This window comes from Barbatula barbatula (assembly GCF_947034865.1).
Source record: "Barbatula barbatula genome assembly, chromosome: 16".
Lineage (NCBI taxonomy): Eukaryota > Metazoa > Chordata > Actinopteri > Cypriniformes > Nemacheilidae > Barbatula > Barbatula barbatula.
Genome location: NC_136779.1, coordinates 9,892,925 through 9,909,565, shown reverse-complemented (window position 1 = coordinate 9,909,565; position 16,641 = coordinate 9,892,925). Strand labels below are relative to the sequence as shown.

The window sequence follows — 16,641 nt, the reverse complement described above, 5'->3', positions numbered from 1 at the left end:
ACGCGACCACAGCTGTCAAGTCAAACTTTTCATTATCTCTTACCTCATGTTTTGGAAACGGTCTGTATACAAAACCTTTCAAAGCATTAGCACATTTTGTATGTTAAAATTATCTAGCAAAATTAGTTCCTTTGACAAGTTGACACGTGTCAGATTCAGAAGTGTAATATTGCATCATTTAGTATTCCGACGGGATACATTTATTTCCATCTGATATGTGCTTGGGTCAGGCTTGCTGGGATATGCCACGTTTCGGTTATCTATCTCCGGTCTAATTATAATCATGGTACAGATTGACATGATCACAATGGAAATCACTTTATTTCTCATACTGATAACTCATGGCAGGTGATATTCAGCAGAGATGGCACATCAACAAAATTCCCTAATTTTAGGATAATTGTTTCGCTACAACATATTCCTCTGGGAGAGAGAACTTGCTATGACAACAATCCAAAACTGAGTCACTAAATGACCGTTATTACTTTCCCGATAGTTTTCTCACCTCATGGAGGAAAACTCCGGTGGTGCTGCAAGTGATGAACAGTGTGGGCTCTGTGTCACAAGTCTCAATTGTGAGAGAGCAGATTTCTCCATCCATCTGCCTCCAGGGAGGAGAGCGGCAACCATTTGAGAAAACATAATCTGTAGAAAACAAGATGGTCTGACTTGAATACTGATTTACAAAAGGACAACAGTAAGGAAGTTTCTGCAGGCCTGGTGGTGCCAACAGTTTAGATGTTCAGACAAAAAAACAAGATATTGTTAGAGGAAATCTTTTAACAAACCCCCAAGAGATGTTTGGATAAGTCAAATGTATGCTAATAAATGTTGCAGTTGTACTGGACTATATTTTGTGGACCTTCAATATATTATAGATCATAAAATAAAAATACCTCAAATCTAATCTAATCTTTGAAAAAGACTATTCATAACACATGGTAGATTAAATCTCATGCTAGACTAGTGCACTGTTGACACATCTCAACAGTAAAATGCTTGCAATAAAACTTTGGTTGTGGAAGGTTCATAGAGTGCAGGTTCCCCTGGGATAGATGGACACGACTTGCATGCAGCCCTGCCAGCGAATGTGACTGATCTCATTTCAGGACAAAACTGCTGCACACATCACCCTAAAATGAATCCCCCCTCTCCAAAAACCCCTGCCGATACTTCCACATGCTCCAAACCGCCATGCGCATCCTATCTCCTCTCTTTATTTGCATAGATTTTCAAACAAAAGCCACATCCATCAATCAAAATATACAAGCAACACCACTTTTTCCAAAAAACACTTGATTGTTATGGTACAGCAAATCTGCCCGAAGATGGTTTGATAAATCTCTCTGTAAACTGAAATCTGACATATGTAATGGTTTCCATGACTTTCCAACATTGCCCACAAATTGTGGAGGCTTGTGGGGAGAGAGGGAGAAGGGGGGAGACAGACACCCAGCTGATGGGTGTTTTTACATAAAGCTCTTTTGTCCCCTTCCTTTCATGTGCCTCTGTTTCAAACAAACTTTATATTGAACTATTTGTATTTTCAAGCCATTTTTTTATATTTTTGTACATACAGTTTTTATTATATTTATTTTTCATCAAGCAACTAGCATCTTAATATCACCCGTGTCGTTGTATGTTTTATTGAATGTTTGTAAATGAAACCTGACAATTGATCACATTCAAAAATTCCATAATTATTATTTTTTATTATTGCCTCTGAGGTGGTGATAGGAACAATTATCTGGAACAATAAAATAGTCTCCATTTTGTCACAAATATTATTACAATTTTAATTTAGTTTATGTAGCTTCTTATATCAGATATAATATATCAGATATAATATATCAAATATAATATATCAGATATCTCAGAACAATTCAAGTTCATTTCAGTTAATGAACCCCTTTAAAAGTCAGAACCTCCACTACCAAAGCATTGTCTGTACAAACACTCAAGGGCTCTTATACTAGAGAACTTGACCCACTTGCTCCCTTCATCCACTTAGAAAGTGAGTGTGCGAGAGAGAGAGAGAGAGAGAGAGAGAGAGAGAGATGGACATACAGTATGTGAGAGAAGCATGATTATTCAAGATTCAGAATGAAAATAAGTCTTAAAGTGAGTGAGTGAGTGAGTGACACGAGATTGAGCTAAAATGATGCAGAGGGGAAAAAAGAGGATGATGCGAACCTGATGTGTAGCGTACAGACTTCAGGACCCGGCTTTCTCCTGTCCCGCATAAACTCTTCAACTGATCTACCTCTCCATCAACAGCCACTGGGCTTAGCCTGCCCTCTCTGGGCAAGCACACACAATAAAGAAAAATACACATTATTAACAAACGACAATGAATGTATAAATAACGGGATAATACTGTATGTATAATATAGCTCAATAATAATTAACGAATCGAGTCTTTGGCCAAAGATGTTCTGGCAATAGGAGGCATACCTGGTGATCTGTCCCACAGCAATGTTGAGCAGTTTTGTGTCCAGCTCATTCAGGATGTTTAACAGCTTCATTTCAAGCTCCTTTTCCCCACTCAGCTCATCCTCTTTCCCTTCTTTTAGGAGTACTGTGGCACAACTGGACCCCAGGATATTTTTCTGCGGGTCCCTGTTAGCTGAGTAGCAATAAACACATTTATTCAGCTCATGAAACAAATTCTTCAAATGTATCTTATACGTGGGAAATGTACTGACAGAATCAGCAAAAGTGCCACTATTTTAGCTGGAAAATGTGACAATAGACACAAAGGTAAAATGGGCGAGATGTGCAGAATAGGGGAAATAAGAATTTGTCCTACTCACCCGCCAAACAGGCCTGAATCTCTTTCATCTTTTTCTCTTCGGTCAGTTGCAGAAGATTGGAGAGGTGGTGAAATGTGCACACTGTGATGTCAGGTGGAGTGAGATGGAGAAGGGGATGTCCATCCTTATCAGACTCCTGGGACATAACTGATTCACCACTAAAAATGAGAGGATTGAAAAACCAGCAGACTGACAAGGGCACTCAAAAAAACAGATGGATTCATATGTACCGTAGAGAAAAAGAACACACTAAAATGGTATTTAAGCATAAGACTTAATAAGTTTAGGATATTAATATACGATCATATTACACAGTTACAATATAATTAAATCAGTGAACGCTGTGCTGTGTTGTGTGCTGTGGTGATACCTGATGTCATACTCCGTATTGAAATCAGAAGCTTCTAAAGATGTTTTCCATTGTAAAGGCTCTCTGAACACAAGTTTGGCCTCCTGTGGGTGTCTGGCGCCGAACTCCTCAGAGAAGAGCAGGATTTCATTGAGAATAGCTTTATTCAGAGGGGTGTTCTCCAGTTTATCTGCCCCGGAACTGTCCCACTGAACTGCCCTGGAAAGTGCCACCCCCATGTCGTTCAAAAGATGCTTTTAACCTGGCAGTAAACCACAAGTTTAGTAATAATAATAATAGTATAAAGTATCAATATTACACACGCACGTAAAACTATTAAATATCTGCACATTCAATAAAGTGAATTTCATGTTGACGAACATTTTTCAACAGTCCGCGTACAGTTACTCTCAAATTAAATATATTTAATAAATAAGATTTGATTTACTAACGATTTAACTAAATTAAACTGTTAAATTTCGCGTGTTGCTTTAATATCACGAAACGAATTGTCCTCGCGGATCGTTTGGTATTTAAATGATCAGTTCGTGCAAAGTACTGGTCGTCTCAATTTATAACACGTGTTACTCCCCAAACGACGCGACTCGATAGGCCTGTCCTATATTTATACATTTCTTACCTTCAAATATGTAGCTTGCCCGGCCGGTGTTCAAGTCAAGTTACTTTGTAACCATAGAAACAAACTACCGCTGGATCCGGTTACTTGGATACAGTCAAACAACGGAAAGCTGAGAGGGCCAGAATTGATAGTATGAAAAGCGTTTGTATTTTTAAAAAGCGCCGTTTGTCCAGTTTCCGCAAGGTTTATACTCATAATTTATATTTTGCAACATTTTAGAACGTTAGTAATCTTATCAAAATATGGAATAACGAAAATATAAAAAAAATACAAAAAAGTATTTTCCATTGAACTCTGATATTCTACATAACACGTTTATTTTTACATGTAATGAATTTTATTCTCTCCAAATTAAAACCTTTTCAGTCACATGACACAATTGCATGCATTTTATTCGCTATTGGCAAGTACAGCGAAATTTGAGCAGTCCATACAGTTCAGTCACATAACTACAGTGTAGTGCAAGGTTAAACATTGAAACATTTTCTTTAAAAAGGAAAATAAATACTCGAATTATAACTAAGATAACACACGCACAAAAAAAACAAGTGGAAAACATAAAAAGTGTTGGAGAGTATAGAGTATTGCACACTTATTACAGGATTGTGGGATATAACATAGGAGCCATAATTTGCATTGCTTCCAAACTAATGGAAAAACACATATTATCATGTTTGTTTTCTTTTTGGGGTTGCGTGCCCACAGAAACACTTTTGACAGCTCCTTCATAAACTCCTCTTGCTGTGCTGTGCGGTATAAAATGACACACAAGCACAGAAAAGATTCAATTTCCTCATTGATCCTATCCGTACCACCACTGAAAAATAGCTTATTTCAGCCCAGCATTATTCACGCTGGGCTTAACTTCGATAAGTCTGACTCGTAAGCTTTCAATTGAACCAAAACTGAACAGGAGCTCTCTCTTTTCACATCATAGATGGAAGGCCCGCTGCCAGGTATATTAGCTTCTTGCTCTTTTCTACCGTACGTGCCAAACCACACTGATGACCTAGAGGTTAACATTACATCAATTTCCATGCTTTTTCACTTAAACAGTGCTCTTTAGATTTTTCGGTTACTGAAATAATGATTTTACTGCTTGCTGCAGATCTGACGTTCGTTACCAAGAATTTCCCCCGGCACTTAATATTACATGGAAATTTAAAAGCATTTCCCCAAAGCTTCTGCTGTTTCTTTTTGTGTATTATTCTCTGGGACAACAGAAAAACAGGTGAATAGAAAAAAAACAGCTGAAAAAAAGAATCAAAGAAAGAAAAATAAGGGAATGGATCTGTATTCTATGACATTCTCTCATTAGCAGTACTTATTGTTGTAAGTTAAGACATGGAGGTCGGGCAAAATGATTTGGGTTCCTTCAAACATAAACACCCACAGCTTGCGGTCAGTAGCACCTGTCACCTCCTTCAACTTTGAGTCGGACTCGGCAAAATAAACAAAGGCGGCGTCTGGAACGGCCCTGCATAGATGCTGATTGAGCTAAAGCGGGAACGCACTGCCTGAGATTTACGAGGCGCGGCTTCGTCTTAAGGCATGTAGGCTGTGATTGCATCCGTCCACAGTTCTCTCTCCACTCTCGAAACAGCCTATTAACAAGGGGAAATCAGGCACGGGGAGAAATACACACGAGTTGTGTGGGCGATCAAAGCACCTGATGTAGTCACACTCTCGCCCTGCAGGGTTGTGATGCAGTCATTCAGAGAACAGTGACTCACAGGACTCAAAGTCGCTTAAAAATGAACAATTTGTATTACTTATCTTCTGTGGAAGTCTCAGGACCATTCAAAGTCGAAGGATTAAATTACCCGAATCTGAGCTCTGCAGGGATGTGGTCTAAGTGGTTTTGGTCAAAATGTCTTCTTTCGTGTTCTGCAGAAGAAATCACACAGGTTTGCAATGACAAGAGGTTGAGTAAGTGATATTTTTGGAAGTATGTTGATAACCAAACAACACCTGTACCCAATGATTTGCACTGGTTTTGTGAATGGGAACCGCCCTTGTTCGGGTAACAGCATTCTACAAAATATCATCTTTTGTGTTCTGCACAAGAAAGAAAGTCATACAGGTGTGAAATGACAAGAGATGACAGAATTTTAATTATTGGGTAAACAATTCCTTTTGAAGTCAGTTTTACATTGCACATTTAAAACGTCCAGTTTTTTCTACAAGGTCATGGATAAAAACATATTGATGACTCACACGGCACATTCTCGGTACGAAATGCATCAACACACAAAAAAAAACTGCACTCTTCAAGCAAGATAATCTAGATTTTGACATACACGTGGTTCAACAATCTGAAGGCCCACGCTCCTTTACTGCACAGAAATAGAGGTCAAGAGCAGTTCAGCAGAGTTAAATGCTGTTCAGCAGCTCCGTAAAACAGCACAAGCAGCTTGGCTGAATCACAGGTGACATCGGTCACAATAATGAACACCTGCAAAATCTGTCACATACTTGTAAAAGGAAAATCAGCCAGAGTGGATAGATTGGGATAGACTAATATGAGGAGGGGGGAACAAGACGGCCAGCCATGCTACTTTCCAGCTGCTTTCCTTAAGTAAGCCTACGTGTTCTTGTAAGATTTCAGAGCAACAGTTATAGAGGGAATAAGACTGTAAAATGGCGAGATTGACTTGTCATGAACAAGAGAGTTGATGACCTGTCATAACTCCTTTTATGAGAACATTTTACAGAGCAAGTTTCACCAGGGACGGACTCCACGTCGAGGCCCCTCTGCATCGTTCTCGCAATCCGTCGTACGTGCAAATCGGTTCGATCTCATCCTAGACTTCAACGCTTTATAAATGCTACTGTTATTTGCTCATTATGAATAATAGCCCGTTTTATAGGGTATTTGCACAGGCAGCAGTACAAGTTTGCGAGCATGTGTTAATGTGCGTGCACGCATGAGCCAATGCAAAAACACTTAAAGTCTTACTCTACATTTGTCTGATAGGCCAGGCAAGCAGACACATCGAAGGAAATGGGTGCCAAAGTCAACCACGCTTAATTTTCATCCGTGGACAGAGAAAGATCTTGGTACATCAAAACGTATGATGGGATTCACGGCTGCCGTGTGCTCGGCTCCTCTCAGTTTAGCACGAATAAATCCCCTCCACCCACCCACCCAACCCCTCCGCCCGTCCAGGACTGTCAAAGCTGCTATGACGGTTTAAGGAGACTGACTATGATTTATGATAGATATTCATATTGCAATAACAGGTTGTTAAATAGGACTAGCTGGCGGGATTTGGAGAGATCCACTGACCCTCAAAAAAAAAACAGTCTGTTTAATATTTTCAAGTAGACTTTGCACCTGCTGCTACTTTATTCGTACTTTTTTGTTTAAAAGGAAAGCAGTAATGTGTTTTGATTTACAACGTTTTCGAAAAACTCGCTGAGACAAACAGAGTTTTAGAGGTAGGTTTGCGAATATTTTGGCTACGTCAACCCTCATGAATACGCTTGTGAGGACAAAAAATTAATTTAGATTCCTAACAGGTTTTAGATTTTAGCAACACAGGCCTGTTTTTTATCTTTCTTAAGTATTTCTTTCTCTAAAATAACACTCATAACGTTCGTGTCCATATGTAACAAACACAAATTTGAGATCCCGGAGCCAAGCCAACACTTCCAAAGGGCTTGCCGAAAGGTAAACACATTACAAATCACCGCGCTGGGTGTTCGTAAAGGGCCGTCGCTATAAAATGGAGGCAATAAAGTCAATTATTTTTGCACTAAACCTTCTCTCTCTGCTGAGAAAACAACATCAGATACAAACAAAATGTTTTCTCTGTAACAATGAATATCAGTGCTCAGTGCTGGTCTGCTTCTAAACCTACAATTGTGGCTTTCATGTGATGTGTGTGTGTATGTCAAGCCGCTGTGTGCCTTTGCTTTCTTTGGAGCGGGAGACTGACTGTCAAATATAGATGCTAAAAAGAGTTTTATGAATATATGGATTTGTGGTAGAAGCCCAATAACGGTTCTTTGTGATGGTAGCTCAGTTTCTGCCGTGTTTGTTTATTTAACTATTTTCATCGTTTTTAAACAAAACCCCAATTCCTGTGATTTGAGGTTTTGTAGATATGAAATAAGCTGACCAAGCAACCTCGAACCTCAATTCATGTATACGAAAATCACATCATCATAAAATTGAATATTTCCAACCGGTTGGAAAGACCAAGACGAATTTTACATTTTCCTAAATTTGCCAGGTTTACAATATAAAAGACCAATAAAAGCAAGATTCTATTGATGTAGCACCTACTCAAAACATGCAGTACAGGCCAATAGTCCACCACTCACGTTCAATAATCTAAGAACAGCACACTAGCTAAATAACATCTAACTTCAACTGGTTTTCGGTAATGTCCCTCCAACTGTTTCTTGGACCCGCTCAATATTTTCTTTCATTTGACTTTTGGACCTGACCGTCCCCCTAAAATCATCAGTTCATGGTCTTAATCCACACTACATATGCCTCCTGGATCACCGACTGAAGACGGCTCCCCGGCGTCCGGCTGTACACCCACACCTCCCCTGTCCCGCTGATAACCGATGCTTCTACCATTTCAAAGTCCCAGATCTTGATGTGCTTTCCTCTCTCTCGGAGTGTAATTATTATTTTGAAAGTGCGGTCGAGGGAGGCTGTCGGGGTTTGGCACACCCCCGTGGCACTAATGTGCCGTGTGTTTTAATACGGCTTGACTTCTGTTTTATATAATCTGCGGGCAAGCGTAGCAGACTCGCTCTGTGTTTCGATCTCTCCCTTTCTCCCCTGCCCTCCCGTCTCGCAGGATGAACGCACACAGATGTGCTGCTTGGTATTTTTCTACCGCGCTGTGAAAGATGCTTTGCGTGTTGTGGTGTCAGGCTGTTTGTCTAACACGGTCATTGGTTAGGATTTTAGATTCTAATAGGCTCAACACTGGCACCAGTCATGCAATTTAGTCGGGGTGGGAGGATGAAGGGGTAAAGAGCAAAAAGCAAAGTATAGAGAATGAGAATCCCATCATAAAGAGAAAAAACTGAAGATCTTGTGTGTGTGTGTGTGTGTAAGAGAGTGTAATTGTGATATGCTGTGGCACCATGGAAAAGCACTTAAAGTCACACAAGACAGCACTGATGTTTCCTCAGATCATAAGCACTGCCATGCTCACTAACAGCACAGCCCTGATCAAAGCCAACTGTGAGAAGAGCACGCCATCCAAACACCGTCTCGTACGTCAGGTAGAAGATTAGCAAGAGTTGAATGAGAATGCACCATCCTTAAGGCAGTCGGTGCGACTAACAGTTTCACAAATTCACCTCCACACTTTCAACTACACAAAACTAGAGTCTGAATCACTACACAGTATTCATAGCCAACAATTCGTCACGGTTTCTGAAAGATTACTAGGCTGCATCCGAAAGCTTAGGCAACTGACTCCAGATACAGTTCCGGACAGGCTAAATAGGCAGTGTAACGAATTTACATTTGAATTATAAAGCGCTTTAGTGATACCATAAAAAAAAGTGTCTATAAAAAAAGATGGACATGTCTCCACTTCATTCCACTGTAGAAAGCCAAAATGTTCCAGAAATGGACGCTGACATCTTGTGCCAAGGATATAATTTCAAAGACTCAATCACAAACACACAAATCATGTTGTCACACACCGTTTTATAAATAACTTATCAACTTATAAAAGCATATCAGAATGATAAGAACTAACCAATGTGACAGAAACCATCATTCGAAAAATGTATTCGAATTGTAATTTGATTTTGCACTCGTGTACCATCTGTTTACATGGAAAGGGCGGGGTTATGACCTATACTGCAGCCAGAGACCTGGGGGGATGGAAATGCTTTGGCTTCGCTTTTTAGGATATGTGGAGCACACCTGATAACCAAATATGCAAAAACTATTTTCATTTCTCTCAATAAAAACACTATCGAAAGTTGTTAACAAGTACAAAATAAAAATGCATAAAGAAACGTTACTCCTACTGCTCACGTCATTAAACATTTCTGAGCTCAGCCAATCACTTTCTCCAGGGACACACGTGCACAGGATTGTGGGATGTCAAAGGCAGTAACGATACTTTGAAAATCAAACAGATAAAGATATCTCAGGTGACACTGTATAAACATTGAATTTCAACATGTCTTGATGGCTTCCTACATTTAAGTTTTCAATTCAAATCAATTCAGTCAAAAGTTTATAAAGGACATATCACTTTTCACTGTATATGCAAAAAATGCAGTCCGATGTTCCAACTAAATAGTTTTCCTCTGAAATGCATCTTTTTCTCTCGGTTTTTGTCTTCTGTCTACAATGAGATAGCATTTTGTCAATAAAATTGACACTTGGCAACAAAACAATGCCAAAGATTCCTACATTTCACTTGTGCACAAAAGTAAACATTTTCAGGAGTTTCCATGTAGATGAGCCACTTTTGGATAACACCTGAAAATGCTAGTGTACACGAAGAGCATTTTAAACAGAAAACACCATTTTAAATCTATCCAGATTAGTGGACCAAAGTCCTCACAACTTTCAACAAATTTCCATGACTTCAAGTTTCAAGGGTTTTAACAGTCGTTTTATAGAATTTTCATTCACAAAGAGCAATCTCTGACCAATGTAATGACTAGAAATATTGATATCAACAATAAAAAGTTCCACTGTATTCATTTCCTAGCCTAAAAAAGTACAATCTTGTTTTTACAAATCACAAGTTTTCCACGACTGTGAAAACCCTGGATTTAGAAAGTCTGCTTTTGCTTTACCTGGGCTTAGAACTGCGACGAGAAGCCTTTTATTTTCCCCTCACACCATCAGATAGCAGCATGCATAACGTCGTCCACTTTAGCTCTAATTAAACACGACTGCTCTTGCATGCATTTCACAGCACCTCACTTTACAGAGGGATTTTACCTCGCAGGTCAGGATTTAGTGCTTAGTGGTTCCAGGCTCGCATCGAGGGCAAAAGCTTCTTTTATGTTGTGTTTGAGGTGAATGTGTGTTTCGCGAGTTCTCTTATGAGTGACAGGCTCTAAATGTTCAGGGCTGATGACAACCTGTTAGGGTTAAATATTGCTAAAGGGGAGGTTTGAATGCTCTCTGGTGCGAGAGAGAGAGAGGGTCATGCAGGATTCAGTCAGAGACATACAGTACGAAGTAATGTTGCGTGTGATATGTCAGCTGGCACAACCTGTTGTATTTTCCACTGCTAACAAATCATGTCCTGTCTTTACTTTGATCCAGAGCTTGTGTCGGACTGTAACTTTTAAGGGTTTAAAAATCTGTATCAGGTCTATTTTCATGGTTGATGTTTTAGGGTGACAGTATCCTGGCTGAAAACACAAAGATGCTGGAACAGACTGGTTAGTACTGGTTTAGTGATCGACCGGTCAAACGTTCAGTTTAGAATCACTTGACAAAGATGTTTCGCCATGCTCTTAGAAATCTTTTTATCTCAAGGTGCATGTTTCAATGTTGAATATTACTTTTGTTGACAGAAATATAATTGTGCCAACATATCTACTTTATTTGAAATCTACATTTTTATAAAAAAGATATTCAAGAAATGGATTACTTATAAATAATCAACAAAAACAGTCAATGGAAATTATGGAAAATTCCTTCAATGCTGTTTAAAAGGCAGTTTAAGACCTCAAGAAGCTGAATGATAAAATGCCATGTGAAAGATTTTGTTAATCCTACGCAAAGGGCGACCACTTTGAAGATGCTACAATATATAATTTATGGATTTTGGATGATTTTAGTCACAGCGTAATTCCAATAGTTTCAATTGTGTTGTGTTATAGTTTTAATGGGTTTACTACTATTTTAAAACATGGAAAATATACTTTAACTAAAAATGGACTAAGTGAACATTTGACCAGTAGCGTGTGCACCAAAATAACATCCTTGTGGAACTGATTGGATCGATAGAGGTTAAAAAACGGGCCATTGGACCAGTACAGCCCAACCAATGCACCAAGACATGCCATAAAAAGAAGAGATGTTGTTTGGAGGGGAGTCTCGTGTTTTTGATTATAGATTATGAGGGTACATGAATTAAAAAAACAATGACATGCATGGATAAATCATTTATAGTAAACACAATGCAACTTTCCTTAAAAACAACAATAGTCTGTATTGATTTCATGGTCCTTGTTAAGAAGTCTGGTTTGAACACATCTGCATCACATATTGGTGACCAGCATCAGAAGCACCACATATTGTTGTGCTGTTCTTTTCAGCAGGGATTTTAGAAGTGAGCTAAGAGGTAACACTGTATTGATGAATACAAACACACACACCTGGGCCAGAGACCTGACACAGCCCACTGAAATTTGGCGCCACTTTCTCCTGTGAGGCTACAGTGGCTAATTTGTGTGAAGCATGTGTTATGTTAAAACTGACGAGTTTGCTAAACCACAAATTTGTGCACAGGCTCGCTGAGTGTGTCAGGGTGTGTGTGTGTGTGTGTGTGTGTGTGTGTGTTACCTGCATGGGTTTTTTATGTTGGTTGATTATGATTGCGAGTGTCACAATTTCCTAAAGAGTTGCCATTTCCAAGTCTGAGGATAGACAGTCTCCAACAAACACTATACCCAGTGTGTGTGTGTGTGTGTTTAGCTTTTGGGGCCAAATCACATTAATTCTTCTAGTTTGCGTTGAGAAGATACAGTCTCGCCATCTAGCTTGTGAACACTTCCATTGAGCAAATGCTTCCTCCCCTAAAAAAACTGAAAATAAATGAACATATATTTACAGTTCTCTTTTAACTTGTGTTTTCAAGCATTTGGGCAATTCCAGCACTATAGACAGAACTTAAAATAGAAATTCTCAGAGAATGTATTTATAACCAAAATTGGAGCCATACTTTTACTAATAATGCATTATAACAGCAATGGTATTTATTAATGCATTGAATGTTGCCACAGGTTTGTATAACACTATACAGTGATCCAGTGGGAAACTGTTTGTATTATACCTAAATGGCATATATTTGTGTTTATTGTTACTGTGAGCCTTACTACTGCTTGAATAAGCGGCACCAGCAGAACTATTTTTCATTTATTATTATATATTTACAATGTAATATGTCAATATTCTTTGTTTTCAATAGATCTGAAGTGTGTGTTTAATGTTCCTTAATGTTCCAAAATCAAATAAATGTTCCTAAATAAATATTATACAAAGTTTATATATGTTTTATGCATTTATTTATATATGTGTCTTATATATATTTTTATATATACTGTAAATGTATATGTCAATATTCTTCGTTTTTAATAGATCTGCTCTTGACTGCTGTTGTCTTGAGTTTGTGTTCCTAAATGTTCCTAAATAAAATAAAAATGTTCCGAAATAAATATTCTACGAAGTTTATATATGTTTTATGGATTTATTCATATTTGATATATGTGTCTTATATTTTTTTATATATACTGTAAATGTTATGACCATATACCGGTGAGGCACCATATATGGTAACTTCATTGACCTTGATTTTCTCACAAAAGTTCAAAAGTCCAACCTCCAATAACACTCCAGGGTTGAAATTAATAATTTCTATGCATTTCAATGAGTGCCCTATAAAGGGTTAAAGTTAACATTTGCATGGAATTGCCCATTTCTCTTTGAGAAGTTTGGCTGTAGTGTTTGGCTCTGTTGGTGACAGTTACAGTAGATATCTAATAGCACTCATTTTGTATTCCCCCCTCATACTTCCCCTCAAACTCTGAAGTTTACTACTTGATATGAATCTGAGAAACTTAAGAGAAGTGGTAAATATCATAAAGCGAAGGACAGAAGAATAATACACTAAAAAAATCCAAGAAAACATTCCTGGACTTTCAAGATTTTGACACATTTCATAACCTCACATTCTCTGGCTCCTCCCAGTCCCTGGGCTCTCACCGTGTCTGTATTAACTACGAGTGTGCTTTTCCTGATTCTGTAATTAGCATAGCTGATGTTAGAGGTGAAGGAGCTCCATTGAGAGCGGTGAAAGAGAGTTTAAGAAAACAGGGGGTGCCTTCTTTTGGTAGCCTACGGGTTACCGCAACATTCTCAAGGCTCTGCCAAATTGTTCTGCAAACATTGTCGATACATTCTCCAAACATTCTCAATGATTTCCCTAAACAGTCTGGGTGTAGCTGTAAAAGCCAGTGCGTTTCATCAGCGTGCCTGTCTTTACACTGTCATGGTTCCCCTGCGTATTGTCTAAATATTGTCAGCGTAATACCTCAGTTTTGCTTATTGTTCCCTTAACGTTGTCATTACATTTTTAGCAGACTGAACCTTGTTTCAACTTTGGATACATCAGCTAGATTGCAACATTGCTGATAATCAGATGAATGAACCTCTGACCTCCACTTTTTCAATTCACACTCTATGTGCGGCATTTCAATGACATCATTTGTTTCATATGTACAGTATGCGAATATGAAAAAGAGAGACAAGGTGCAGAATGCTGTCATTATTCTCACTAAGAAAGAGCAGCTCAAGGTCACGCAGGCCTGCAGACGTCTCTGACATAAGGTAATGTACAGTTAATAATGGAGAAAGCTTGACTTTTATTAGCTTTTTTACTTGAATTCTTCACTTCTATCCTTTACCCACGCCACCACCCTTTGTTTCTGGCCTCCACTTTTATATCTTTCCTCTTTGTCTCTTGTTACCCTTTTCTTTGTCTCTCAAAGGTCAGATGAGAAAAACAGAGCCAACGTAGACGCAGAGCATGAGGACAAAGTATTAACAAGCCAGACGGCAATGTCACAATCCAAGGACTTGTGCGTTCAAATCCTGCCAATCCAACACACCCCTGCCTGTATCCAGAACCGGCACAGAGAGATATGTAATACAAGAATACAAGAAGCTTGAAATATGGACAGAAAACAACGCAAAGAAAGTGTGGATTGAGAGATTGTGGTTCGTAAAAGGAGAGAGAATGAAATGAGATTATTCGTCAAAACAAAGGCATGGTAAAAGAGGGATTGTTTCTCTCCAGGGTCTCTTTTTGGAGAAATATCAAATTTTTAGCAGTAGCGTAGAGACCCCCTAACCCCAGTGACCCACCCACGCGTCCGCCCCCGTTGCTCTGTAGATCTCATCCACCCAATGAAGAACACTGAGACTTATCACATAGGGTCAGGATCCGGATGTGGAGGCCAGACAACCTCAAATTGGCCTTTAAATCAAAATGATTGGAGTGTATATCAGGAGGGAGGCCCACGACTTTTACTTCTAATGGTTTCCGAAGTACAGAAGGAGGGGACGGTGCGGAGACGTCTGCCATGCCATGACTGGCCATCTTGCTAGGCTATAGTCCTGATCACAGGCTTCATGTTCCTTTGTTGAATGGTCTGATTAATGGAGATTTATGGAGAGGAGAGTCATAAAAAGCCATGGGAGGACGTGCTTCACAAAGTTTCTGCGTAGATGGAGGTGGGATGAAAGAAGCAGGCAGCTCCCAGGGGTTACTAAACAGCTTTTTAAAAGCGACTGGAAAATCAAAGTTTGATTGTTGACAGTCCCCCACCTACACAGTCACAAATGTGATTTAGAGAAGATGATATCATACTTTTAGGGAGGGCACGAAAGAATAAAAAATATAATGTGTATACACTTAAATCAGTTAAGCTGATTCACATAATCAGGCCTCGACATGCAGAACATCACTGTATAGCAGAATATAACAAGAGAGAGCATGAGAGAGTTGAAGTGAGAACATTGTCCTACCATTCAAATGAAGATGTCTAAACTGTAATGGCTTTTTCTCTGCAGAACTGGCTGATTATTAATGACAGTGTGGCAGAAACTGAATCCGGTTACACGCTTTCCTGTCTTTTCTACTCCGGGTCGACCTAGAACACACAAACAGGCTGATGCAAGAGTTAAAGCATGGAGAGAAATACAGACAAGCACATAGGGTGTGTCAGATATGCATTAGAGGCCAAAAGTGATGTCTAGAGGGCAGAGTTGGACAATGTGCTTTTAATCCCGCCTCAGGTTAGATAGAACTATCAAAACATGAGGTGTATAGCACAAAATGAAGAAAACTAAACTTGGAGTGCAAACTATACTGTAGCGGAATATGTGACCTAGTGTGTTTTTTTCACAGACTGGGTCACGTATTGTTTTAACAATTTTACCTAAATGCATATAAATATGAAAAGCTCACAGGAAATATTGCAACCATTGAAAATTGTCTAAATTTGGCCACTCTAACTGATACACAGATTCTGAAGATCATTTGCAACTGATAATTTACATAGAATAAAATGCATTACCATTGCATTCAAGTTCACTCTAATAACTTCTATTAAGATATACAAATATTTTCTGCCTTGTAAAGCAAAGTTGATGATACTTAAAAATATAAGTCATTTTAACCTTTTTATTACTTCAACTCTCAAAATTCTTTGAACTCACAACTGGCCATGAAACAGAAGTTGTGTTTTCTTCTGAATTGCGAAAATGTCATATTTCACAGTGTACTGTAGGCAGAGATATCATAGCTTTCTTTTTATTTTTATTGTAGTGTTTTTTGATATAAACAAATTCATATTCTTTCGTCGTTTATTTTGTATGTTGCTATATAAGATTTATTTATATTTTTTAGACTTTGTTCATCATAATTAAAGTGAATTGTTCCTTTAAGTTATTCCAAAACATTCTAGGCCAATATTTATTTGATTTCAATAAAAATAACTGTTTTAAGTTGACCAAATATGATGAGATTTGAACCAAAGTCTCATCTCATACTAAACCAGAAACACACCCTCATGTCCCCTACCAAAACAGACATATA

At 38.6% G+C, this 16,641-nt stretch overlaps 1 protein-coding gene across 1 annotated transcript in view; it reads right to left on the bottom strand.

Moving 5' to 3' along the window:
* The window catches only part of odad2 (outer dynein arm docking complex subunit 2), a 51,008-nt gene extending 40,258 nt beyond the window's left edge, over positions 1–10,750 (bottom strand). The window contains exons 1-7 of the mRNA XM_079475902.1: positions 10,601–10,750; positions 5,780–5,860; positions 3,184–5,689; positions 2,814–2,971; positions 2,455–2,626; positions 2,194–2,300; positions 506–645 (exon numbers count right to left, since the gene is read on the bottom strand). Of these exons, the coding sequence (XP_079332028.1) occupies positions 506–645; positions 2,194–2,300; positions 2,455–2,626; positions 2,814–2,971; positions 3,184–3,401 (795 nt within the window). The 5' untranslated portion in view covers positions 3,402–5,689; positions 5,780–5,860; positions 10,601–10,750. The remainder of the gene's footprint in view (positions 1–505; positions 646–2,193; positions 2,301–2,454; positions 2,627–2,813; positions 2,972–3,183; positions 5,690–5,779; positions 5,861–10,600) is intronic.
* Positions 10,751–16,641: the final 5,891 nt, after the last annotated feature.